The following is a 25,993-nucleotide window of genomic DNA, read 5'->3' as shown; positions in this document are numbered from 1 at the left end:
GCAGGGAGCCTGCTTCTCCTCCTTCCTATGTTTCTGCCTCTCTCTGTGTCTCTCATGAATAAATAAAATCTTAAAAAATATATATGCTCTTGCTGGGCGCCTGGGTGGTTCAGTGGTTGAGCATCTTCCTCTGGCTCAGGTTGTGATCCCAGGGTCCTGGGTTTGAGTCCTGCATCAGGTTCCCCACAGGAAGCCTTCTTCTTCCTCTGCCTATGTCTCTGTCTCTCATTAATAAATAATAACATCTTTTTTTTAAAAAAAAGATCATGCTTATTCCTGTGTAGCTACTTATTAAAAAATATATATAGACCATTTACAGCATATGCAAAACAGGGAATTATAATGTAACAGACCTGAACTTAACAGCCAACACGAGCAGTTTCTGATACCCATTGCCAGTCTAGTTTCAGCTCTACCCCCATGCCTACCCCAGCCACTGGAGACTTTTGAAGCACATCGCAGACATCATTTCACCTGTATGCATCTTGAAGAGACAGAACAAACAGTACTGTCATTATCACACCTAAAAAGCTTCAAAATAATTCCTCAATATTTTTGTGTAGCCTGTAGGTGTTTGGATTCCCCCAATGATTTCTTAAATATTTAGTGTTTGTTTACAGTTGGTTCCAATAAAAATGCAAACAAGGCCCATGGTCCTGCAGTGGATTAAGGGCACCCTCCTTGAAGTTCTAGGCTCTGCTTTTCTTTTTTTCCCCCTTGCAATACATTTGTTGAAGATACTGGATTGTTCGTCCTGTAGGGATTCTCAGTCCCATGTCACCCCTGTGGTGTAGTTTAACATGTTCCTCTGTCCTCACCTTGACCAACCAATGGTCAGGTTCAGTTTCCATTTCTTGGCTAGACTTTTACAAAAGGCATTGCGCCTTCTCAGCAGGAGGCACTCGAAGTCAGCTTGTCCCTCCTTTTGAGACTCAAGCAGCCACTCAGATCCATCAAGGATCCAGTTTTTATTTTCCAACATTTTTGTACTGAAGCATTGTTAAGGGGCGCCTGGGTGGCTCAGTCAGTTAAGCATCTGACTCGATTTCAGCTCAGGTCATGATCTCAGGGTCATGAGATGGAGCCCCATGTCCAGCTCCACACTGAGTGTGGAGCTTACTTGTCCATCTCCCTCTGCTCCTCCCTTCCACTCATGTGCGCATGCACTTGTTGCTCGCTCTTAAATAAATAAAACCTTAAAATAAAAAGTTAGAAGAGCAATACAGTGAATACCTTTAGCTTCCATAATTACCTGAATTGCCAAATTTACCTGCTTAAATGTGCTTGATCATACTGGATCTATCCATTCCTCTACTCATCCAGCAATCCATCTCATGTCTTGGATGCAAATCAAAGTAAGTATACGTCTTTTATTTTCCTGTGGTAAAATAAACAAAATATAACTCTTGGGGTACTTGGGTGGCTCAGTTGGTTAAGAGCCTGCCTTCAGGGCAGCCCAGGTGGCTCAGCAGTTTAGTGCCGCCTTTGGCCCAGGGTGTGATCCTGGAGACCCGGGATCGAGTCCCGCGTATATAATATAATAATATTTGACTCTATGTATATGCATATGTAAATACCATATTTTTTTTATCCGTTCATCTGCTGATGGACACTCAGGTTGCTTCTACCTTTCAGCTTTTGTGAAGAGTGCTGCTGTGGACATCGGTGTACATACATGTATTTGTTTGAGTCCCTTTAGGATATACCTACCTAGGGATCCCTGGGTGGTGCAGCGGTTTAGCGCCTGCCTTTGGCCCAGGGCGCGATCCTAGAGATCCAGGATCGAATCCCATGTCGGGCTTCCAGTGCATGGAGCCTGCTTCTCCCTCTGCCTGTGTCTCTGCCTCTCTCTTTGTGTGACTATCACAAATAAATAAAAATTAAAAAAAAAAAAAGGATATACCTACCTAGGAGTGGTCATATAATTCTACAATTTTGTTGGTTTGCTGGGTAATATAATTCTACATTTTTGTTGGTTTGTTTTATAACTCTATGTTTAACTTTTTGAAGAGAGCCGCCCAACTGGTTTCCCCAGTGCCCGCACCATCTTATATTCCCACCAGCAGAGTGGGAATTCCCAACTCCTACACATCCTTGTTGACAATTGTTTTCTGCAGGGTTTTTTGGTTTATTTTTTTGATGATAGCCATCCTAATAGTTGTGAAGTGCTATTGCATTCTGGTTTTGATTTGCATTTCCCTGAAGACTAGTGATCTTCAGCATCTTTTTTGTGTGTGTTTATGGGCCATTTATATAGTGTCTTTGAAGAAATGTCTATTCAAGTCCTTTGCCCATTATTTTATTTTATTTATTGTTTGCTGTTGAGTTGTGGTCTTGTATTTGTGTCTCCCCCACCCCCAAAAATATTGAGCTCTTGTGCTAATGCCTTTAGACCCTTCCTAGAAGTCCCCCCTGCCTATGTCTCTGTCTCTCATTAATAAATAATAACATCTTTTTAAAAAAAAAAAAAGATCATGCTTATTCCTGTGTAGCTACTTATTAAAAAATATATCCTCATTTCAAGTATCCTCTTGAAATGTTGCCTTGAAATCCTACCTTGGGGGTAGCCGGGTGGCTCAGCGGTTTAGCGCCACCTTCAGCCCAGGGTGTGATCCTGGAGACCCAGGATTGAGTCCCGCATCGGGCTCCCTGCATGGAGCCTGCTTCTCCCTCTGCCTGTGTCTCTGCCCTCCTCCCCCCTCTGTGTGTGTGTGTGTGTGTGTCTCATGAATAAATAAATAAAATCTTTAAAGAAAAAAAAAAAGGAAATCCACCTTATCACCTCAAGGACAGTGCTGGTCTGGAGATCCCCTGTTAACTTCCTCTGTAACTTCCAAGAATTTCTATAACCTGGAGATAAGCCCTTGACAGATAAACAGGTTTTCCCAGCCACGCGTGGGTAAAGCATTCCTATGAAATCTTTCGTAAGTCAAAACAGCCTAAAGTGGGACGTCTGGGTGGCTCAGCAGTCGGGCATCTGCCTTTAGCTCGGGATGTGATCCCTCGGTCCCAGGATCAGGTCCTACGTCAGGCTCCCTGCGTGGAGCTTGCTTCTCCCTCTGCCTGTGTCTCTGTCTCTGTGTGTCTTTCATGAATAAATAAAATCTTTTTAAAAAACCCAAACTGCCTAAAGTGAAGAGGTAATTATCATTAATTTATACGGAAAAAAATTGTCAGTGTTCCCCAGCCCAAAGAATAGACTCTCTTAGCCCAAAGAATAGACTCTCTCTTTTCTGATACCTTAGGACAGATCTTGCTAACGGATGCACAAAATAAGTGAAGATAAACCACCAATGCTCTGCTCGCAGACACAGGTCAAAGCTCTGGCTCCTGGTGGAGAAGCCTTGGTGGCGCCACTCTTCCTGGGGGGCACTTCCTCTATAATGTCCACTGTAAAACCAGTGTTGAATACTATTTTGCTTTCGTCTTTTCTCATAAAAGGGAAAATTCTCATCACCTTCTTTTGGCTGACAAAAAAGAGGTACTGATGGAGGGCTTTCATAACAGTGAAGTGGCGTAACGGAACTTTAGAAAAGTGAGGGAGACCAGTATTATTTACAAATAGTTTTGATTTGGGTTTTGGTCACTCTCTCAGGATATTGTGGGAGATGGGTGGTTGGGAGGGGCAGCAGGGGAGAGGCCACATGGGATGGGGGGATGGTCCAGTTCAGAGAGGAGGGGGGGCATGGCCTTAGGATGGGGAGATGGTTGGATGCTGGGTGCCATCGGGGACCTCAACAAGGTTTTTTTCTGGGCTCGGACCAGAGGCACAAAGGAAGGTCAAAACTTGAGAGATGGAGCAAGTGGAAATTGGTGTAACCACCTGGCCCCCCAGTCCCTTTTTTGGGGTGTGGAGAAGCCAGCTGCCTGGAGTAGCATGCAAGGAGGTCATGAGGACAGTGCTGAGGGCCAGTTATAAGGAGCATCTTCGACAGTCAGTGGCTCGGGATTCAGCTGTGCTCCAAACACCCCACCTCAGCATGGCACACAGGGAATGGGGGGGACCCTCCGAGATCTTCAAAGGTAAAGGGCCCCATAGCAGCTATGCAGACAGGTCAACACAGAGCCAGGCACAAGGGGCCAATCGATGTGGGCTCTGCTCATTTCCATGTCTTCACTCATCTTAGGGGTCCCTCATTATCGCCCCCACACCTCTTATTTGCCTCATCCCAGGAATATGGAGAGCTCATGCTGATGCCTTTACACCCCACATAGATGTCCCCTCCTTGTCCTCCTGAAACGTTGCCTTGAAATCCCACCTTATCACCTCAATGACAGTGTCGGTCTGGAGATCCCCTGCTAACTTCCTCTCTGAAACAGAACACACCTTTTTTACCCAAGTTCAGCAGGAAGGAGGTGTCTCACCTCCTCCACCTCACCCCAGTCTTCCTAGTTCAGAGAACAAAGATAACCGTGTGAGCATTTCCTGTTGGTTCATTTGGAGGCCCAGCAGTTGAAGTCAGGCCCGCCCTGTCCAAGACTCACCAGCCACCACGTCCAGCTGGCCGGGTGCCCTACTCTGGACCCCCTGGGCCACAGAATATCTCTCCTGCCCTCCCCAGCTCTGGGCAAAAAAGTAACCCCTGAACTTCTGCAATTTCGACAGTGACTGTGGTTCCGTCCCTGAGTGTTCTGCCTGCTTCCCCCTGCCCTCATTAAGGCAACTTCCTTTTGCAGGCTGGCCACCATGTTGCCCTCGGGGCTGCTGCTGGGGGCCTACGGGACCTCACTCATCTCCCTGCTTCTGGTCTGCTGTCTGCCACCCTCAGGTGAGGCAAGTCAGGCTGGAGAGGGCTGGAGATGGGGGGCTGGTAGAGGCTGGGGGAGTAGGCAGGGAAGAGCACCCCCCCTGCTGCCCTGGCTGCAGTGACACTTCCTTAAACTCACATCAACAGGGACTCTCCAGTGGCCTCAATAGAAAGTTCTGGCTCTTCACCTCAGCCTTTGGGGCTCCCCGAGGACTAGTCCCTGCATGTGACTTGTCTCCCACCCCAACACAGAATCCCTTCCTGGACCTCTGTCGCTACTCTTCCCTTTGCCAGGATTACTTCTCTTTCACTCAGATAACTTCTACTTTCCCTTCAAAACTGGCTTTGTCTCCTCCTTCTGGAAGGAGGGCTCACGGGCTGCATCAGGGTCTCCCCTAGTCTTTCTCTGGGCTTTCCCCCAGTTCCTGATCCATCATCTGTCTTCCCCACTCAACTGAGGCGCTGTGAAGGCAGTGAGGTCATGTTGAAAGGTGAGGCCTGCAGGTGGGTAAGTAGGGGTACCCGAACAATCAGCAGAGTGTCCCTCTGTTCCCACAGGTGCCCGGGCACAGCAATACCAACTGAGGCTGGAGGTCGAGAACACTCTGGTGCCTGCTGGAGGGTCCTTCTTGGTAAACTGCAGTACAGACTGCCCCAATCCTCGACTCATCATTCTAGAGACATCCCTAGCCAAGAAGCCAGTGGGTAACGGCCTGGGCTGGGCAGCCTTCCTGCTAAGCAATGTGACTAGTGACAGCCAGGTCCTCTGCTCCGGCTTCTGCAATGACATCCAGATGGTAGGCTCCTCTGACATCACAGTATACCGTGAGTGATGACACCCAGAGTTGGGACTGGCCTTGGGCAGTAGTGGGGGTAGATGACCAGTGGTTCAGGGGGAGCAGGGAACCCCGAGTTTGCAGAGACGGACCAGTGCTCTGAAACAGAGTTTGAACCTGAATGTGTGTGTGTGTGTGTGTGTGTGTGTGTGTGTGAGAGAGAGAGAGAGAGAGAGAGAGAGATGCATCTCAACCATATGCCAAGGCAACAGCTGTGAGATCAATTTACTTGGTCCCAACAAGCATTTTTTCAAAGATGTCTCATGTCTGTTATTTATTTTATTCTTTTTTTAAAAAAGATTTTATTTATTTGAAAGAGGAAGAGAGCAAGAGAGAGAGAGAGAACACAAGCAGGGTAAGGGACAGAGGGAGAAGCAGACTCTCTGATGAGCAGGGAGCCTGATGCGGGGCTCAATCCCAGGACCCTGGGATCATGACCTGAGCTGAAGGCAGATGCTTAACCAACTGAGCCCCCCAGGTGCCCCTATTTATTTTATTCTTATGGCAGGTAATAATTCATGCATGTGGTTCCAAAATCAAAAGTTATAACAAGGCATAAAAGTCAACCTCCATTTCCTCATTTCCTAGTGCTGACTGGGAGTGCTCACTGTTTCAGTGTGGGCACTAGGTGCTCATCCAATCCTTAAAAAGCTCCAGGCTGGGGAGGTACACTTAGGAGCCTCCCTCCACAGATGAGGACCATAGAACTTAGTGGGGTAAAGTCACTTGGCAGGGCTCACAGTCCACAAGTGGAGAAGCCAGTCATCTGGCTCTCAAGTCCTTGCTCCTAACAGGTGAGTCTATCTCCCCAGCTCCCATTGTTACCAGTTTCTTATGGTTCCTGCCAGAGTTTCTTTGCATTTAAAGGAATATGATGATCAGAAAATAGAGTATGTCACTCATGGTTCTTACTGTTTTGTGAAGCCTCCATAGATAAGTGTGGTATACGGATGTGACCATGTGTATGCTCCTGCTGCGGGCCAGCATCTGTGTTTGTCTGTGTACCTGTGTGTGTGTCTGTGAGTCTATGTACGTCTGTAGGAGTGTACATGTGTACCTACAGATGCATGAGCATCTGTCTGCCTGTTTGTGTGTGCCTGTGTGGGTGTCTATGAGTCTCTGTGTGTGTGTGTGAATGTGAAAGTGAGTACGTTGATGTCAGGATCCAGGACTGTGTGTGAGTGCCTGTTTCTGTGTCAATAGGTGTCTGTGTGTGAGTGGATTTGGATATGGATGTGTCAGGACATGGTTCTGGCTCACAGGACCCAATGGTACTCATCTCTTCCTAACCCTGGGTCACGTTGTAGCTTAAAAGCAGCCAGGAAAAAAAAAAAAAAGCAGCCAGAGTGGAAGTTATGTACACTTTAGAGATTGGCAAGTCATCCAGGTTGGGGCTATCCCACCACACCCCATCCCCTAGTTCCTGAGCATTAGTAGCATTTGCCAGCACACCATCATCTCTGACCAGTGGTGCCTGAGACTGAGATGGGGGCCTCTTTGTTAAATACTCTGAAATTGTAAATACAGGTTTCTCCAACTATCCCAAAGTAAAGCAGTCCTATGAAACCTTTGTAAGTCAAAATGATGTAGGGGCACCTGGATGGCTCAGAGGCTGAGTGTCTGCCTTTGGCTCAGGTCATGATCCCAGGGTCCTGGGATCAAGTCCCACATCAGGGTCCCTGCAGGGAGCCTGCTTCTCCCTCTGCCTATGTCTCTGCTTCTCTCTGTGTGTTTGTCATGAATAAATAAATAAAATTGTTAAAAAAAAACAGAAAATGATGTAAAGTGAAGAAGTAATTAATTTATATCGAAAAAACCTTGAGTATTCTCAGACCCAAAAACTAACCTCTCCTAGGCTTTTCTGGTACCATAGGACACATCTTGCTAATGGATGAACCAAATAAATGGAGCTAAAGCACCGATGCTCGCAGACACAGGTCAAAGCTCATCTGCTGCTAGAGACGCTGAGTGTGATCCTGGTGAAGGAGCTTGACCGCCATTGTCACTGCACAGGGTGCCTGCTGTCTTTGTAACTCCTCATTGCAAATCCAATGCTGAGTGCTATCTTTGCTTCTCACCAATTTTTTTAAAAAGGTTTATTTATTTATTTGAGAGAGAGCATAAGCAGGAGGGGCAGAGGGAGAGGGAGAGAGAATCTCAAGCTGACTCTGAGCTGAGCGCAGTGCCCAATATAGGGCTTGATCTCATGACCCTGAGATCATGACCTGAGCTGAAACCAAGGGTCAGAGGCCTAACCAATTGTGCCAAGGCACCCTTTGTCATTTTTTCTTTTTTTTTTTTTTAATTTTTATCTATTTATGTATGATAGTCACAGAGAGAGAGAGAGGCAGAGACACAGGCAGAGGGAGAAGCAGGCTCCATGCACCGGGAGCCCGATGTGGGATTTGATTCCGAGTCTCCAGGATCGCACCCTGGGCCAAAGGCAGGCGCTAAACCGCTGCGCCACCCAGGGATCCCTGTCATTTTTTCTTAAAAGCAAAAATCCTCTTTGGATTTCTTTTACTTAGTGAGAACAGGTACTAATTAATGTAGGTCTTTCATAAAAGTGAAGTGGTGTAATGGTACTTTTGGAAAGCAGGGGATTCCTACAGTAAGATGTTAAAGATTTTTCATAGCAGCCAGGGTCATAGTTGAGATCAGGGTTTGAGTTGTTGAGGGTATAAGATGCTTCCCAAAGGAGGCCCAGGGTTTGGTACACATGCCTTGGAGGGGCACTGTAGCTGCAGCTGGGAGCAGATCCAGCCTGGCAGTGTGGAGTCCCTCAAGACTGTGCCTGAGCACCCTGAGAGGCTTCCCTGTAAGAGTCTTGGGCGCCTGGGATTGACAGAGGAGACCAAAGGCAGAGTCCAGGACAGAGGCTGGGAGAGGGGCCATTAGAGTCCCTGGATGTGACATCAAGGAGGCAGGTATACACACAGGTCTGGAGTCTGGGTGACTCACCTTCCAACTCCAGCAGGGCCTCTTCCTGGCTACGTGTCTGTCCTTGGGTGGATCACCTCACCCCCACCTCTCTGGGCCTCAGTTTCTTCATCTATAAAGGAGAAGAATGATAGAGATTTCACTTGGTTGCTGTGTGAACGAAGGTGAATGACATTTGGAAAGTCTAAGGAAAACTCTAAATAAACAGGAACTTTTATGAGTACTAATAACATTGTAAGTAGTTCCAATTTAGTCCTCTTCCTTCCTTTTTTTTTTTTTTTTTAACTGTGATTTTCTCAGGAACAGAAAATCTGACTTATTTCAGAGTCTGGCGGAGTATCCCACAAAACAGGAAATAGCAATCATAATACTAATGACAATAGCAAACACTTCTCCAGACACAGTATTGAGCTCTTCGAGTTGATTAACCCAAAGTTCAGTTCTACACCGGGTCACCCTCAGCCTCCTCCCTGTTCTGTGGGGGTAGGAGTTGCAGGGCCGGCTGATAAGTACACTTCTCCCCTCCCTACCCCCGCCCCAGGGTTCCCGGAGCGAGTGGAGCTGGCACCCCTACCCCGCTGGCAGCCCGTGGGTGAGAACCTCACCATGACCTGCCAGGTGGCAGGCGGGGCGCCCCGGACCAGCCTCACGGTGGTGCTTCTCCGCGGGGAGGAGGAGCTGAGCCGGCAACCTGTCGTCGGGGAGCCCGCCGAGGTCACGTTCCCGGTGGCGGCGGGCAGAGAGGACCACCTCGCCAACTTCTCCTGCCGCACGGACCTGGACCTGAGGCCCCGAGGGCTGGGATTGTTCCAGAACAGCTCGGCGCCCAGGCAGCTCCGAACCTTTGGTGAGGGACGGGACTGCAGAGGGTAGGTGATGAGCTGAGCCAGCACAGGGGCGCCCTGGCCGGGAGGTTTCTTGACAATGGAGTGGACTGGATCCTCAGCGGCTCCGGGGAAGGCGTGCCCTTGGCCCCTGAGGCCGGTGCAGCCTCAGTTGGGAGCCCCGCGGCCGCGGTAACTGACGAGAAGCCTGAGCGGGTGCGTCCTAGGAACAGGTGTCCTGGGAAGGCAGAACCCTGGCTTGGGGCTGCGAATGTCTCAGGCGGTAAAGGGGCGCCGACGGCTCTGGGACCTCTTCCTGCTCACGCCTACCCTTCTCCCTAGCACTGCCCGTCACGGCTCCGCACCTCGTTGTCCCTCGGATCTTGGAGGTGGGAACGACTCGGTCGGTGAACTGCATCCTGGACGGATTGTTCCCGGCCTCCGAGGCCCAGGTCCACTTGGCGCTGGGGAACCAGACGCTGAACTCTACAGTGGAGAGCCACGGGGACACGATCAGTGCCACAGCCACAGCCGTAGCGAGAGCGGAGCAGGAGGGCGCACAGGAGATAGTCTGCAACATAACGTTGGGGAACGACGGCCGGGAGGCCCGCGAAAAATTGACTGTCTACAGTAAGAGGGGGCAGAGCCAAGAGGCAGGCCCGGAGGGCAAGGGGCGGGGCTTCGGTGTCCCTGGGGACATGTGGGCGGGGACTAAACGAGAGGTGGGGCGTCAGCCTGCAGAGAGGGACTGCGACTGCAGGGATTGTCGTGTGGGAGGGGCCTAAATTACCCGAAGGGTGTAGCTAGAGTATTCCAAATTGGAGTGGGACCTGAGGGTGGTGCCGAGTAGCATAAAGGCATGGGTCGGATACCCCCAGAGGAAAAAGGCAGATGAAGGGGTGAGGTCTGACGCATGTGAAGGGAGTGGTCCGTAAGCTCCAGAACAATGCCCCCTCTTTAGGCTTCTGGGGGCCCACCCTAAACCTGAGTGAACCCAACGCCTCCGAGGGGACTGCAGTGACTGTGACTTGCGCGGCCGGAGCCCGCGTCCAGGTCATGCTGGAGGGACTTCCGGCCGCGGCCCCTGGACACCCTGCCCAGTTTCAGCTAAACGCCACCGAGATGGACGACAGGCGCAGCTTCTTCTGCAATGCCACCCTCGAGGTGGATGGGGAGACCTTACACAGGAACAGCAGCGTCCAGTTGCGTGTCCTGTGTGAGTGGGTCCCTATGATCTTTAAACCCTTGCTCCCTTTGCGCCATGGTGCCTCGAGTGTGTCTAATCATTTGACCAATCCACAGACGGTCCCAAGATTGACCAAGCCAAATGTCCCCAGCGCTTGACGTGGAAAGAGAAAACTACCCATGTCCTGCAGTGCCAGGCTCGGGGCAACCCGGACCCCCAGATGCACTGTTTTCACGAAGGCTCCCACGTCGAGCTGCCTATCGGGGTCCCATTCTTCGTCAGGTTAAACTATACTGGTACCTACGCCTGCAAGGCGTCCAGCTCACGAGGCGTACACACTGTGACTGTGGTGATGAACGTTCAGGGTGAGCCAAGACGGGGCCACTGGTCTAGATGGGAAAGCCAGGGCGGGGGTGGGGCGGCAGAACGTGTGTATTTATTCTTTGCTTCTCTGCATAGATCGGAACCTCCGCGCTGTCAACATCGTCCTGGGGGTGTTAGCGATCCTGGGCGTGGTGACTACCGTCGCAGCCTTACTGCACGTCTTTGGGGTGCAGAAGCGGAGTGGCACCTACCCTGTGAACCAGGGGAGCACTTGGTTACCCCTGACGTCTAGGCAGCCCGAAGAGGCTGTGGGGGAGAATCCATCCTGAGCTTCCAGCTGGGATGATGGGGGTTTGGCTGTATCCCGGGGTTCCACACCAATAAAGCCCTCAAACCCCGGAGTCTGTGGCTTGTTTCCAAACGCGCGGAGTTCACCCGCGGCGCTTCACGTCCTTTGAGTGACATCTCTGTGGCAGAAAGGGGAGGAGCCTGCGGCGCCCAAACGCGGCTTGAACTCTGAGAGGCGGGCTGGGCCTTAGCCAATGGGCTGAGGGGGTGGAGAAGGAGGTGGGGCTTCTCCTGGCCAATCGGCGGGCGCGCCCTCGTTGCCGCTCTATGCCGCTCCGCCCAGGCTCGCTGGTCCCAGAAGGCGCCGGGTTCCCCAAGATGGCGGCCGACGTGTCCGTTACTCACCGGCCCCCGCTGAGCCCGGAGGCTGAGGCCGAGGTTGAAACTGAGGATGCCGCGGAGCGCCGGGCGCCCGAAGAAGAACTCCCGCCCCTAGATCCAGAGGAGATCCAGAAACGCCTAGAACATACCGAGCGCCAGTTCCGTAACCGCCGCAAGATACTGATCCGGGGCCTCCCGGGGGACGTGACCAACCAGGTATGGGGGGGGGGCACGGCGGGAAATACCACCCTGCGCGTGCGCGGGGGGAGCCGGGCGACACCAACGCTGGCCCGCGCTGGGGGGCGTCGGCGGGAGAGTCCAAGCGCGGGATCAGTGCGGGATCGGGAGAAACCAAGAGCAGGATATGGGGGGGGCTGGGCAGTGATGGAGGGAGAAACCAACCTTGGGCTGAGGGAGGACGTTGCTAGGGGCGACCACAGGCTTGGACGAAACCAAGTGATTGAAAGGGGCGGGGAACTGCGAGGGGGCGGGCAACTTTGGCCTTGTTGGGGGATTGTGAATGGGCTGCTATATTGGGACTGTGGAAGTAGGGATGCCAGTTGCTCCCTGCTCTGATAGTGTTTTTCCCCACCCCCTCTACCCTGGGGTGGCGGGACCTTGTATCCAGAAGTTTCAGGGTTGACTAGAGTATGCCTTTCCATAGCACGCGTTTATCTGTTCCTCTGCGAGATCCGGAAGTTGTGGTAGCTCCTGAGGTCTTCCCCCAATGCCTCTGGATTAACTTGGAAAAATGGAGTCTCCTGCCCCCAGTTCACAGACCAGCAGAAAAGGGGGGGGGGGCACTATTCTGTGCTCTCTCCTTTTTCTGATCTGGCCAGGGGTGCCCTTCTTTTGGGGCCTACATGGGGCAGGGCTTCCCGGTGCTCTTTGGACCCAGGGAGATTGCATCTAGTCTGCCCTGCCCTGCCACAGTGGGATGGGTTCTTTCTCCCTGCTGCTGAGAAATCTCTGCTCTCTGACCCACCCACACATCTGCCACTGACTCTCCCTGCCCATAAATAGGCACATGGCTGTGTGTGTGTGGGGGGGGGGGTCTCAAACTGTTGGGAGGGGCAGACTTGGGGACAGACCTGAGGCAGATGCCACTAAGCACCATCTGTTTTTTTTTTTTTTTTGTAGGGCTGCCTCTCCTAGTGCCTACCATCTCTTAGCTGGGAACTCTCTTTCAGGGGTCACGGTGTGTCTGGCTATAGGGGGCCCCAGAGTTGGCCTTCCAAGCTAGCTTACCAGAAGGCCAGCTCTGTCAGCAGGAGGGAATCAGGAAGCACATGAAGCCATGCAATGTGGGCTTATTAAGTACACAGGGTCCCCAGTCAGGTACCCCCTGGGTGGCATTCCCTCTGCTGCCCTAGCCAACTGCATGACCTTGGACATGTTTCCTTGTCTCTCTGAGCCTCAGTTTCTTCATCTACAAAATGGGTTAATACCTAATTTGTTGGGATGTTGGAAAGAGTCAGACTTGCAAACAGGTTCAGACGGGTTGAAATTACTTCCCTAAGGGCATTCAGCAGAGCTGGGACTTGAACTCAGACCCATCTGACTCTTGGGCGTGTTGGGTTATTTCAAATCTTGGAGTCTGCAGCTGGGCTCTGAACCCCAGCTCTGCGTGTATTTCCTCATTTGTAAAAGGAGGATACTAATTGATTTGCCTCTGTAGCTGGTCCATGTGGAGGTGGCACTGGGCTGCTCCCTTCAGCCCCTGGTGACTCCGTGTCCTTTGGCTTCTATCTCCGCAGGAAGTGCACGACCTGCTCAGCGACTATGAGCTCAAGTACTGTTTTGTGGACAAATACAAAGGGACAGGTTTGTGGGGCTGTGGGTTGGACTAGTGGCAGGAGGTGATAGTCCATGAAACTGGGAGGGTCCAGGCCTGGTGTTTCCTCTCCTGAACTTGGGGCCCAGCATCGTCCCCTAGGCCATGCAGGACAGATTGTTTTCCCACTCTGTCTCATCCTGGGTGCCCATCTTGGGAATGGGCATCGTGGGAAGGCTTGGTGCTCCTCCCCAGGGCTGCCCAGCCGGATACCTGGGCACTGGGCTCCCCACCTCCCTCACCATTTCCCCCAGCCAGCCAGCCAGCCACCCAGGCCTGTCTGGTGTTCTCCAAGTCCTCCAGAATAATTGGTGCCTCTCCATTCCCTCAACTTCCATCTGATCCATGCCCCCTACATCTCTTCCAAAGTAGCAGCCTCCCTCTGGCTTATCTGCCTCCTGGATTTCACGACCCTGCTTGCCCTCCCCCCAGTAGCCAGTTCTTATCCAGTCACAAATCTGATCAAAACTGGCCCTAACCTTCATTATTTTCTCTCTCCAAAACTCTCTGAGGCTCCTCCTGATACTATCTTGCAGGGATGTGGCCCAGCCTTCCTGTCCCCTCGGGCCCCCATAAGTTTCTAGGTTCTTCCCTCTGCCGGTGCCCGTAGTTGTCCACTATGCCGTCCAGGTGGCATCAGGCAGCCCCACCCATCATAGCACTGTCACCCGGAGCTATGGTCGGTCTCTCACTCACCAGCCTCCTGCACTGAGTGGCTGGCTCTGTGAGAACAGGGATGGGTCTTCTCAGCCTTGGCACTCCCCACCCTCTGGCATGGGAAGCTCTCTACGGCTGTCTACACCTGCCAGGCATTGTGCCAGATTAAACCTTCTAGGCCTTTTCTTGCAATCTGTAAGATGGATGAGAAGAAGCTAAGGACAGGTAACCCCTCAAGACCTACTTGGTGGGTTAGGGTGTTTAAGATCTTGGGCTCTGGAGGCAAATGGACCTGGGTTCAAGTCCTGGTCTCTCCTCACTCTGTGACCACAGGCAAATGATTTACCCTCCAGAGCCTCAGTTTTCTCACCAGCATATTAAGCGTGACCTGCTTGGGTTAGCCATGAGGCCGAACACATTAAAATACCTAAAAAGCTGTGGTATGTAAAGTGCTAGTAGGTACTTAGTAAATATTGGCAGGGGCAGCAAATCAGAAGTATTTACTGAGCACCTAGTGTGCGTATGTGCCAGGCATGGAGGATCCAGAGGTTAACTGACACTTTGATTCATATAGTCTTCCAACAATGTTTATTGAATGTTGTGTGCTGGGTATTGGGTACATAACTGTTAACCAAGCTAAGACAGTCTAATCTGCGGAGAAGGATGTTATTCAGACAGGTGCAGACATGGAAGTTTGTACCCTACACGCATTAGGCCAGAAGCTCCAGAGCCCTGTGAGAGCACAGAGCTGGGATCTGAGACAGGAGAAGCCAAGGGAGGCTTTCTGGGGGATGTGATGTTTGTAGGCAGCTTAAAGGGTGGGTGGGGGTTAACCAGGTAAAGCAGCATGGAGGTCAGGGTTCCACGCTCAGGGAAAAGCAGGCGCAAAGGCCTGAGGTGGAGTGTGTCCGGCACAGTCCAGGAAGTAGCAGCAAGAGATGCGAGAGGAGGTCAGCCAAGCCACACAAGATCCACTGGCCCTCATCATGAGAAACCCCTATTCAAGGATTGGCACAATCTGATTAGCCTTTGGGAAAGCTCCGGGAGTGGCTGTGGGCCTGGATATGAGAGGAGTGGGTGGCCTGGAAAGGAGGGGTGCAAAGCAAGGCACTGGACTTGCCTGCCTGGGTTCAAGTCCAGGCTTCTCCACGCAGGCAGGGGACAGAGGGTGCTGCTCTGGATCTGTTTCTTTGCTGGCAACATGGGGGTTGTGGGGAGTGCGTTAATCTCATTTCACGTGAAGAAACCGAGACCCCAGAGCCATTCAGGGGCTAGAATTGAAATTCAGGCTCCAGTGACCACAAGCTTCACCACTGCCATGCGTCACCTAGTTAGTCACATTTGGGACTCAGCAGTAGGTGAGCGCTGCTGTGGGTGGGGAGCGGGGCTCACGGAAGGGGGAGACGCCTGCCCGCAGCAGTGGCTCGAGGCCGGCAGCCGTTCACTCGGCCGCTACCTGAGATGTCCAGGTGGTTGGGTATTCTGAGGTCACGCAAGGTTTCGAGGGAGGTGGTAGGCGGCCTGGGGTGAAGGGCGGGGCCCTCTGGGTCCCCACTGACCCTGCGCCCCCTCCTGCCGCAGCCTTTGTGACTCTGCTGAACGGGGAGCAGGCCGAGGCGGCCATCGGCGCCTTCCACCAGAGCCGCCTGCGGGAGCGGGAGCTGTCCGTGCAGCTGCAGCCCACGGACGCCCTGCTCTGCGTGGCCAACCTGCCTCCCAGCTTCACACAGCAGCAGTTCGAGGAGCTGGTGCGGCCCTTCGGCAGCCTGGAGCGCTGCTTTCTGGTCTACAGCGAGCGCACCGGCCACTCCAAGGGCTACGGCTTCGCTGAGTACATGAAGAAGGACTCAGCCGCCCGGGCCAAGTCGGACCTGCTGGGCAAACCGCTGGGCCCTCGCACCCTCTACGTGCATTGGACAGATGCTGGGCAGCTGACCCCCGTCCTGCTCCACTCCCGCTGCCTCTGCGTTGACCACCTGCCACCCGGCTTCAGCGACGTGGACGCCCTGCGCCGGGCCCTGTCGGCAGTCCACACACCCACCTTCTGCCAGGTGAGCCCTGTGCCTGGTGCAGAAGCCTGGCGGAGCGGTTGCCAGGGCCAGAGCACCTCAGAGGGGCCCTTTGGAGTCACCTGCTTTTTCTAATCTCCTGGGTCCCTTTTTAGGGAAGCAGCCGCAATGCCACTTTGAATGGGGTTCTTGTTAGGAAGGCCACGTGGTATTGTGGGTGACAGCCCAGCTAGGAGCCAGATGGCCGGGGTTCAGATCCCTGTACACCCTTTAGCGACTTGTTTAACCTCGGTAGCCTTGGTCCTCCTATAAAACTCAGGTGAGACTGCCTTTGTAAAAGCTCGGTGCAAGGCTTGCTCACCTCTTGCTCCCGCTTCTGTGTTCATCAGATGTTTGCGGAGTGGCCCTCTGCCCCTAGGCCTGGTGTTAAGGAGGCTGTCCAGAGAACCCACAGTCCATTTAAGCCTTGAGGTCAGGAAGTGGGCTTGGCTGGATTCCAGCCCTGCTCTGTGACTCTGGGCAAGTCACTCACTCTCTGAATCTTGGTTTCCCTCCTCGACAAAAAGGGATTTAACACTCATACTGGGTTGGCAAGACAGTCTGGTTTATTCAGGTCACGTTTATCACATACTTCTGTGTACGTGCATAGCCCTGTGACAGGCACAGTGGGGTCAGAACAGGCCAGACCCAGTCCTCAGCCCCCAGGTAGTCTTACCTACAGGCTGGACATTCCTTCAGCACCCTTTGAGCACATTACTTAGAATCCCTTCATCCTATAACAGCCCAGAGAGGCAAGTAATACCCCATTTTCATGGGGCACAGAGTCCACGTGCCTTGCCCAAGGCTGTACAGCCAGGGCATGGCAGGGCTGGAATGGGAACGCTGCAGCCTGGCTCCAGGGCCCCAGGCCAGCCTGACCAAGGCTGGTAGATGGGCTCTGACCCCAGTTCTGTGGCCATGGGTGGGTCCTGCTTCCCTTGTGCAAACAGCATGCCAGGACCTGGGGCCTCCAACATCTTAAGAACCCTGCGCCACACTCACTTTGCATTTGGTCATACTGCTGCCTTCTGTGGTGTACCGACCATGTGCTAGGCCCCAGGTAGGGGGACTCAGGACACAGATGCCTCAGCTTGGCAGCCACATCCTCTCTTGTGGAGGTAGGACAGCAGGGCTGTGACCAACTATAAGTTCTCGCTCTGAGCCTTGGTTTCCCAATCTGGAAATGAGGCTAGCAGCGCTTTTTGTTTGGGTTATTGTGAGTAGCTACTTGTTCATTCTTCTGCTTACCCTGCTTGAATGGAGGCCGGGCTCAGGAAGTCAGGCAGGTTGAGGTTTGAGCCTTCATCTCCCTAGGTGGGGGCTGTGAAGCCTTGGTTGCCCTTTGACTCCTCTGTCTCTTCATCTGTGAGATGGAGCACATTGTGGGAAGACTTGCACCAGGGCCTTTGTCAGGCGAAGGGGAAGTGTGCGGTAGAGGTGGAATGACGGCTGGAGCCACCTTACCTGGGCACCCCGAGCAGGTGTACACCTACAGAACTCTCACTGGATTCTCATTGAATCCCCACAACCACCCTTTGAGGTGGGTTCATTTGCTCGCCCCACCTTACAGGTGAGGAAAACAAGCCCCAGGCTGCACATGTGAATGATGTGCCCACACCAGGCTGCCAGTAAGGGGGCTGGGAGTCAAGGTCAGGCAGCTGACCCTGGGGGCCTGCACTCTTAAGTCAGCAATCTCACTTTCCAAGAAGGCTGGAGGCCGAGCTGGGAATTGGCTGTTGTGGTGGGGAATGTTATTTTCAGCATCACTGAGATGAGAACATCCGGGAAAGGCCATGGCAGCTCGCTCTGGTGAGCTTTGCCATTTACTCACAGGCCAGTTTTCATAATATCTTGATGATGTGGGCACGAATAAAACAGGTATCACAAGGCCTTGTGTGTTTTAAGAAACCTTTTCTTTTTATATATTTTTGTGAATGGGCTATCCAGCTCTGTTTGGAAATTCAGCAGGTGCAGAAAGGTCAGCAGTGAAGTCCCCCCCTCCCCCTCCCCCGGTCCCCCGGTGCCTTTGCCTGCAGCCCCTGCTCAAACCAGGTTGTGGTGTCTCTTTCCAGCAAGATTTTATTATGCCTTTTAATCAGACGTGTGTGTATGTCCTTGCATTCCCCTTCTCCTGACCCAGATATGCCGTGTCTGCTTCGGTTTGGTTCTTCCACCCTGTCTTGGGCATATCTTCGTGCTCAGACACCAGAGCTTTTTCAGTCCTGTTGGGACTGCACCATATTCCATTTCATGGACTCTGCTGTCCTGGTGGACATTGTCTTGATTCCAAAACATACTGTGTGTCACCGGGGACCAGGAGAAGCATCATTGGTTCTTGAAACAGCCATAGCCACATGGAGGTGACTAGCTTCTTTAAGGGCATCAGCGCAGCCTTGTCCGCTCCCAGCTCCAGCTTCAGCTCTGTGGCCTGGGCAAAGGACCACCCTTCTCTGAGCCTGTCCTCCCCTGCAGAGTGGATACGCTGAGTGTGCCTGGCTCTGCGATAACAGTGAAATAACTCCTGTGAGCCTATGAGCACGCAGGTCCAGCTGGGCGCTCTCCCAAGATCTGGGGTGCCCTGGGACAGCACCCACCCACAATTCCAGCAGCAACAACACCCTGAAAACCAAGAAATTAGTTTCCTGAGTTGGTGGCAGAGCCTGACCCGACTTGACACCTGGCATCCTCCCTTTCTCCAAAAAAGTCTCAATCCTGGAACACATCTGGCCCCAGGGTCAGGGGACACAGAGAGGCCTCACTGGCTATGTGACTTCCCTCCTAACTGGCGCTTGCAGCCGTGAACCCCAGCTTGGAGGCCACCTGTCTCACTCCCAAGCTGTGTCCTTCCCAGCCCTGGCTGCTGTGTCTTCAGCCTGAGGTTCCGTTGAGCAGTGCCTCAGAGCCACCCATCTCGTCTCCCACCAGCGCCTCCTCTTCCCAGCTCTCTAGCTTGAGTGTGCCACTCTACCTCCCTGCCCCTTTGTTTGCTCTGCAGCCCCCATCAGAGTCCCAAAGTGGTCCTGGCAGGAAGCCCTGGGGATTTAACCCATGCGAGGTGGGTCCCAGCTTTGCACTCCTACCAGCTGTGTGATCTTGGGCATGTTGACCTCTCCAAACCTCAGCTGTTCACTCTGAAAAATGGATAGGATGCAGCCTCCTAGGACCATTGACAAGATTCGATGAGCTAATGCAAGAACTGGGCTCAGAAGGGTGTAGGGCTAAAAACCCACCCTCTCTGGGAGTTCACTGTCATCATCAGGATCAGAGTCTGGTCACTGTTGTGACCGCCATGTGAGGGCAGCCCCTGCCACTTGGGTGCTCATGTCTGCCTCCCCCCACCCCCATGCCAGCTAGCATATGGCCAGGATGGGCAGCTGAAGGGCTTCGCTGTGCTGGAGTACGAGACAGCAGAGATGGCGGAAGAGGCGCAGCAGCGGGCGGACGGCCTGGCCCTGGGGGGCAGCCACTTGCGCGTCTCCTTCTGTGCCCCAGGGCCCCCTGGCCGCAGCATGCTGGCCGCGCTCATCGCTGCCCAGGCCACGGTGAGTGCCTGGGAGGTGTGCTCCCGGGGATGGGGGTGGGGGAACCAGGGGCCAGGCCCTCTTCTCTTTTTTTTTTTTTTTTTTTTTTTCAGGCCCTCTTCTCTTGAAAAGTCACACTGCCCACTGGATTCTGGGGGTGAGGGAGGGGTAAGCCCACAATCCTTTGGCTAGTGGGGCTCTAAGCCGCTCTTCCATTTCTCTCTGCAGGCCCTCAATCGGGGCAAAGGGCTCTTGCCGGAGCCTAACATTCTGCAGCTACTCAACAACCTGGGGCCCTCTGCCTCCCTCCAGCTGCTGTTGAACCCCCTGCTCCACAGCAATGCAGGGGGCAAGCAGGGTAAGGTGGGGCCAGGCAAAGTGGCAGCCAGGGTCCCCAGCACTCTCAGAAGCCAGCGCTTCCCTGGTTTTCCCATGTAAGCTGTAGGTGACTTGAGCCTGCAAGCAGGGGCTGGGATGAGTGTGGCAGTCACCAGAGGGAGCTGGTGCCCTGAGCCCCCCTCAGTGGGGGAGCAGAGCTGCCTGCAGTGAAGCGGGGTAATGGAAAGGGACTGTCCCTTCTTGCACCAGACCCTTCCTGGGCCTTCTTTTGGGGGCATACTTGCTTTCTGGGAGCTTTGGGCCCAGGGTTGTGCTTAATTAGGGCAGGTGCTTCTATCCAGGGTCCACTGCTCATTTCCTGGTACCCCCCAGGCCTCCTGGGTGCACCTCCAGCCATGCCACTGCTCAACGGGCCTGCACTATCCACGGCGCTGCTGCAGCTCGCCCTGCAGACCCAGAGTCAGAAGGTAATTGCCTGGCCTTGGGCCCCTGGGACCTCCGCATCCACATGTACTCCCCAGCCCCTCATTTGGCCATTTCACACCCCACTTGCATCTGCCAGTGGCTTGCTGTTGGTGGGGTTATGGGACATCTGGTTATGTTTGTGGGGCTCAGTACACGTCCTGGTCTGTCACAGGTGCTTAGGACTCAGGTAGTGATTCAGTCTGGAAGAGAAAGTCCAGGCTTCACAGAGGAGTAGTGTAGTCTCTCGCCCTCACCTTCTCAGCGCACATACATGGAGACCCGTACAGACCAAGACACACACATATGAACATACACACAAATAGGTACAACACACATAGAAGTAGATGAATCACACACCCACACACCACTGACCTATTTGGTTTGGTTCATTAGGGCCAAGTCAGTGACCTGGTATGTCTAACAGTAGCTGATGGAATTAGGGGCTTGCACCCCTGTGTGGCTAAAAGTGACTGGATCCATGTGTGGCTCTTACACTGTGTTGGACACTGTGCTTCCATGATAATCAGCAAGGGGGCTGGGTGTGGGACAGTGTGTGCGTAGGAAGGACTGTCACTCTGTGTGTGTCTGACAGCAATTAGCAGTATGGGGTGACAGGCCCTGACATGCTGAGCATATGGTGACATGATGTCCCCTGGGTTTCCTCAGGGCCTCAGATGAGCCCTGGGATGCAGGAGGCCCTCCGTCACCATTGGGTGGCCAGATGGGTGATGGCTAGGGTGTTATAGACACTGGGGAACACTCCTGTCTGCCCATGACTGGCTGTGGCCTGGAGTCTGGGTGTACTGGGTGTGGTGACCCCTGTCTGCTGTCCAGGCTACACTGGCCCATCTCCAGCTGATTGTGCTCTGTCTCCAGAAGCCAGGGATCCTGGGAGACTCTCCCCTGGGCACCCTTCAGCCTGGGGCCCAGCCGGCCAACCCCCTTCTTGGGGAGCTCTCTGCAGGTAACACCCCACCCCTCCTCATCTTCCTGGACCCCTTCCCACTTCCCCTTTTGAGCCTCTTTGCTTATTGGTCATGGGCAAATGACCTAACTTCTCTGGGTCTCAGTGGCTCCATCTGTCAGTGGGCCCCTACCCCTAGGGTGGCTGGGAGCATTCTGGGAGTTAATGTGTTTAAAGGGCTCTGCTCAGTATCTACCACATACCTCCTGGTCCTGGTTCAAGCGGAGGCTCGGGGCCCCAGGAAGACAGGTCCTATGTGGTTGGACACCAACACCTCCTTCTCTCTGTAGGGGGGGCCTTGCCCCCGGAGCTGCCACCCCGGCGAGGGAAGCCACCACCTCTGCTGCCGCCTCTGCTTGGCCCCTCTGGGGGTGACCGGGAAGCCATAGGCCTGGGTCCCCCAGCAGCCCAGCTCACTCCACCCCCTGCCCCAGTGGGACTCCGAGGCACTGGCCTTAGGAGCCTCCAGAAAGACAGCGGGCCTCTGCCAGCACCCCCTGGGGTAAGGCTCCTCTCTGCACCCAGTACCATCCCAGCCTTCTGCCCTGCATGGTCCTGCCTGCCAGGGGTTCTCATGAATCCAGCCCTCCCACCACAGGTCTCGCTGCTGGGGGAACCCCCAAAGGACTTCCGGATCCCCCTGAATCCCTACCTGAACCTACACAGCCTACTCCCAGCCAGCAACCTGGCGGGTAAGGAGGCTCGGGGCTGGGGAGGCACAGGGAGAAGCCGCCGCCCAGCTGAGGGCCACCTGCCTAACCCCCCAGCCCCTGGAGCTGGTGGTGGAGGTGGTGGCAGCAGCAAAGCCTTCCAGCTCAAGTCCCGCCTGCTCAGCCCTCTCGCCAGCACCCGCCTGCCCCCTGAACCAGGGCTGCCTGACAGCTATGGTTTCGACTACCCCTCGGTGAGTACCTCACTGCCATGTGGTCAGCCCTCCCAAGGGCTGCTGCTGTGACCCTGTGACCTCCCTAGAGCAGATCATTCTTCAAACCATTGTTCTTCCAGTACTGATTGCCAGGCAAATGCTAGGGAGATAGTGGGGAAGGTGCCAGACACAGTCCCTACCCTAAATCTCATGTCTGCTTGTCTCTGCACATCAGAGCTGCTTCCTGTCTCTATCTCCCAAGAGGTTTTAGGTTGTGCTTCTCTCTCTCAGAGACAAGGCTTGATGTCCTGTTGGTCTCTGTTCTTCTCTGACTCCTGTCTCTGTGCCTGGAGAGCTACTCCTTCTGTGATTCCAACCTCCCCTAGAGTCGATGTTGGAGCCAGGCCACCAACAGGCCCCCTGTGTTCTGTTCAGCCCACACTGGGTTAAAAAAAAAAAAAATTACAACTGAAATAAATGTCAATCCTAACACACAGAAGAGTTCACACAACCCAGATGCCAAGCTGGCCTTGAAACTCTGTGAACACCCAGCCCCACGGGAGCCACGTGCCTTCATGGCAGCTGTCTCTGGGGCCAAGGTATAACCACTCCCTGCCACGGGGCAAACACTGTCATCTCAGCTGCCCCACCCTGCACTTGAAAGTTGCCTCCACACAGTAGTGTGCCCTCTGCTGGAGGGGGCAGGCTTCCTCGGTAACAGCCGAGTCCTGGAATTTAGCCGGGGGTGAGGCTGGTGCTACCTCTAACCCAACATGCTTCTCCCACTTTCATTCAGGATGTGGGACCTCGGCGGCTCTTCTCCCACCCCCGGGAACCAGCTCTAGGGCCTCACAGACCCAGCCGACACAAAGTAAGAGCTGCCCGACCTTTGCATCACCTCCTGGGCGAATCAGTTAGCTTTTGTTGCATAACAAGCAGCCCCACCACTTTGTAGCTTAGAACAGCAAATATTTTATTTCTCACCAATCTTCGAGGTGGCAGGTGGGTGGTGATTCTCTGCAGTCACCCTGGCGGCCCAGCTGGGGCTCAGTAGTCTGCAGTGGTTCTAGCACTTATGACCTGGCACTTATTAAGCAGGTGAAGGGGCCTCAGCTGGGACAATTTACCTCTTGCACATGGAGTTCATTCTCCAGCAGGCCACCCTGTGATGCTGTCCTGCATGTGGTGGTCCCAGGTGGTTCCAGGGTTCCCAGCAGGAAGAAAGGAGGGCAGACACATCTGCCTTTATTTGTCGTCATGCTATACCATTGGCCAAAGCTAATCATGTGACAAAGCCCCTGGCAGAGTGGAGGGGTGCCTTTGGGAGGGTCTATAATACATTCTTTTTTTTTTTTTTAAGTTTTTTTTTTTTAATTTTTATTTTTTTTAATTTTTATTTATGATAGTCACAGAGAGAGAGAGAGGCAGAGACACAGGCAGAGGGAGAAGCAGGCTCCATGCACCGGGAGCCCGATGTGGGATTCGATCCCGGGTCTCCAGGATCGCGCCCTGGGCCAAAGGCAGGCGCCAAACCGCTGCGCCACCCAGGGATCCCTGGGAGGGTCTATAAAAGGGGTTGGGTTCTTCATAATCTGTCTTACTCAGCCCACCCCCTCTCTGCAGATGTCACCCCCGCCCAGTGGTTTTGGAGAACGGAGTGGTGGAGGCGGTGGGGGGCCCCTCTCACACTTCTATTCGGGCTCGCCCACTTCCTACTTCACCAGTGGCCTGCAGGCTGGCCTCAAGCAGAGCCACCTTAACAAGGTGAGGAGCTTCCCCAGCTGAGGACCATTCCCCAGGGACAGCCAGGATGCAGGAGTCCCCGTGGCCCTTGGTGCCTGGGCCAAGGCTGGGGTGGTGGCAGAGTGGGCGTCCAGCTCTGCTCAGGGCTGAACTGAAACAGACTGCCCTCCCCATGCCTACAACTCTTGCACCTCATGTTGCCCAGCTTTCCTGGCCACCTTTACTCCCTCCCCAGTAGCCCACAGTGTGGGTGAGATCAGCCCCAGTTGACAGATGAGGAAACGGTTCAGAGAAGAGAAATCATGTCCCTGCCCCAGTCTCCTAGCTGATGAGTAGCAGAGGCAGGATTCCAGCCTGAAACCCCTTGCCTTTGCTCCGGGGGCTGCTTTCTCTCCCATTCCATCTCTCGCCCATGTCTCCCAGGCGGTTGGCTCCTCTCCACTGGGCTCTGGAGAAGGGCTCCTGGGCCTCGGCCCTGGGCCCAATGGCCACAGCCACTTGCTGAAGGTACGTAGGGGCTGAGTGGATGGGGGGCAGCAGGGCCACACAGGACTGGGGAGCGGTGGCCCCTGTATGGCCTCTGACTTGCCACCCCATCCCCTCTGTCTCTAGACCCCACTGGGTGGCCAGAAACGCAGCTTTGCCCACCTGCTGCCCTCACCTGAGCCCAGCCCAGAAGGCAGCTACGTGGGCCAGCACTCCCAGGGCCTGGGCGGCCACTACGCAGATTCCTACCTGAAGCGCAAGAGGATTTTCTAAGGGGCCAGTGCCAGAGATGCTCAAGGGCCTGCACCAAATCGCTTTTGGGTTTTCTGGTGTTCTGTTTGTGTTTTCCCCCCCCTTTCAGTAATAGATCTCTGAAAGACTTTGTTGACCAACCAGCCGGAACCCAAGGAGTGTGGGGGCATCTGGGGGCCACTGTACCTCCGGCCTGCTCCTGGCATGGAAACTACAGCCTTAAGAGAGAGGGGCCCTGGCCTGCTCTCTGTTCCCCATCCTGTACCCGCCTGTGTCTGTCTCTCTGGGAGTCCTCTCCTGCCTCGTCACTCCTGTATCTTGGCCTTTCGAGTGCCTTGGAGGTTCCCCTGACCTCCCGTGAGGATCAGAGACTGTCCCCCTTTTTTTAACTTTGACAATTGACTTTTGTTTCCTTTTCTAATTTGTATTATTTTTTAAATAATCCAGGACGACCCCCAGCTCTGATTCCTTCAGGGTCCAGCATGTCTGGGCCTTCATTCCACACTCTTGGGTTTGAAATGGCTCAGCCCTTTTTCTCTCTCGTGTCTGCCGCAGGCATGGCTGTGTCCTGCCCCTGCCTGCCCACTCTGGCCTGTATTCCAGTTTGGGGTCCCCAGCCCCCTGCCACAGTTCCCTCGCCTTCTGATGCCTTAAAGCCAGGTCCCAGGCCCTGTGGTCAGAGCCTCTTAGATGCCGAGCTCCGGAAGCTTGACTCAGGACCAAATGGCTCTGGCCTGGGGATTGGGCACCTCCACCCAGGGTCCCCACTCTAAGGACAGTAGAAGGCCAAAGCCTTGGTCTTGGCAAACAAGCCCCATCATCCCTCCTGCCCAGGCCTAGGTGCAGAGACAGGTTTTCTCTGCCAGCTTAAAACCAGTCCAGCTGTCATGTCAGTGTGCGGGAGTCAGGTATTGTGCATCTCACTGAGCCTCTGCTGCCTCCCCACCCCGCCCCGTGTTGAAGATGAGCTCCGCCTCTCCATCCCCAGGCTAGATAACCTGGAGCTGGCCTCCTGGCCGCCTGTTGGCCCAGTGCCCAGTCCAGCAACTTCATGCAGATAAGCTCTGCCCCCTGCCCACCAGCAGGACCTGTCGGCCTGAGGAGATCCTGGGCCCTCCCCCTGGCCGGCTGGGCCACCAGCTTCCCTCCTCTGACTCTGGGGGGGGGGTCCACATCCACTCCAGGGGGGTGTCGTCTCCCCAGTCCTCTCTCACAGACCTTCCTTTGCTGAATTAAAGTTTGTAAGTAAATGGTTTTAAAGAAAGCAGAGCTGGCTGGTTCTTGGGACACAG

At 54.0% G+C, this 25,993-nt stretch overlaps 2 protein-coding genes and 1 long non-coding RNA gene across 7 annotated transcripts; 2 read left to right on the top strand and 1 right to left on the bottom strand.

Moving 5' to 3' along the window:
• Window positions 1-493: 493 nt before the first annotated feature.
• LOC121494979 lies at window positions 494-9,244 on the bottom strand. 2 transcript variants are annotated; one of them, XR_005988944.1, is made up of 3 exons: window positions 9,130-9,244; window positions 8,546-8,636; window positions 494-1,378 (listed from the first exon to the last, which is right to left on the bottom strand). It is a non-coding gene; the product is annotated as an uncharacterized LOC121494979 (long non-coding RNA). The 2 variants fall into 2 exon arrangements; XR_005988943.1 differs by lacking the exon at window positions 494-1,378 and having other exon boundaries at window positions 8,545-8,636.
• ICAM3 (intercellular adhesion molecule 3) lies at window positions 4,241-11,259 on the top strand. 2 transcript variants are annotated; one of them, XM_041762157.1, is made up of 7 exons: window positions 4,241-4,769; window positions 5,307-5,573; window positions 9,066-9,371; window positions 9,691-9,978; window positions 10,310-10,564; window positions 10,651-10,899; window positions 10,994-11,259. In XM_041762157.1, exons 1-7 carry the CDS (start codon window positions 4,688-4,690, stop codon window positions 11,185-11,187), a joined length of 1,641 nt encoding a protein of 546 aa, XP_041618091.1. In that variant the 5' UTR covers window positions 4,241-4,687; the 3' UTR covers window positions 11,188-11,259. The 2 variants fall into 2 exon arrangements, with proteins under 2 accessions (XP_041618091.1, XP_041618092.1); XM_041762158.1 differs by lacking the exons at window positions 4,241-4,769; window positions 5,307-5,573 and adding an exon at window positions 8,493-8,511.
• Window positions 11,260-11,385: 126 nt separating this feature from the next.
• On the top strand, window positions 11,386-25,965 carry RAVER1 (ribonucleoprotein, PTB binding 1). Of its 3 annotated transcripts, XM_041762156.1 has the most exons (14): window positions 11,386-11,743; window positions 13,285-13,351; window positions 15,600-16,069; window positions 19,417-19,608; window positions 19,816-19,945; window positions 20,299-20,393; window positions 21,268-21,355; window positions 21,646-21,857; window positions 21,954-22,047; window positions 22,123-22,259; window positions 23,017-23,091; window positions 23,844-23,984; window positions 24,387-24,470; window positions 24,576-25,965. In XM_041762156.1, the coding sequence occupies exons 1-14, from the start codon at window positions 11,474-11,476 to the stop codon at window positions 24,720-24,722; spliced, it is 2,202 nt and encodes a 733-aa protein (XP_041618090.1). In that variant the 5' UTR covers window positions 11,386-11,473; the 3' UTR covers window positions 24,723-25,965. The 3 variants fall into 3 exon arrangements, with proteins under 3 accessions (XP_041618090.1, XP_041618089.1, XP_041618088.1); XM_041762155.1 differs by having other exon boundaries at window positions 11,390-11,743; window positions 21,271-21,355; window positions 21,954-22,259; XM_041762154.1 differs by having other exon boundaries at window positions 11,396-11,743; window positions 21,954-22,259.
• The last annotated feature ends 28 nt before the right edge of the window (window positions 25,966-25,993 follow it).

This window comes from Vulpes lagopus, chromosome 7 (genome assembly GCF_018345385.1).
Source record: "Vulpes lagopus strain Blue_001 chromosome 7, ASM1834538v1, whole genome shotgun sequence".
Taxonomy (NCBI): domain Eukaryota; kingdom Metazoa; phylum Chordata; class Mammalia; order Carnivora; family Canidae; genus Vulpes; species Vulpes lagopus.
This window is presented reverse-complemented; position numbering and strand designations above follow the sequence as displayed.

What these genes read in the sequence shown, in the direction of transcription:
- RAVER1 (XM_041762154.1), top strand. Translation starts at nt 11,474, where the DNA reads ATGCCGCTCCGCCCAGGCTCGCTGGTCCCAGAAGGCGCCGGGTTCCCC. An exon ending in TCTTGGGGAGCTCTCTGCAG is followed by an intron (nt 21,356 to 21,645) that starts GTAACACCCCAC and finishes TTCTCTCTGTAG; the next exon opens with GGGGGGCCTTGCCCCCGGAG. An exon ending in ATGGTTTCGACTACCCCTCG is followed by an intron (nt 22,260 to 23,016) that starts GTGAGTACCTCA and finishes ACTTTCATTCAG; the next exon opens with GATGTGGGACCTCGGCGGCT.
- ICAM3 (XM_041762157.1), top strand. Translation starts at nt 4,688, where the DNA reads ATGTTGCCCTCGGGGCTGCTGCTGGGGGCCTACGGGACCTCACTCATC. An exon ending in CTCTGACATCACAGTATACC is followed by an intron (nt 5,574 to 9,065) that starts GTGAGTGATGAC and finishes CCCCCGCCCCAG; the next exon opens with GGTTCCCGGAGCGAGTGGAG. An exon ending in CGAAAAATTGACTGTCTACA is followed by an intron (nt 9,979 to 10,309) that starts GTAAGAGGGGGC and finishes CCCCCTCTTTAG; the next exon opens with GCTTCTGGGGGCCCACCCTA.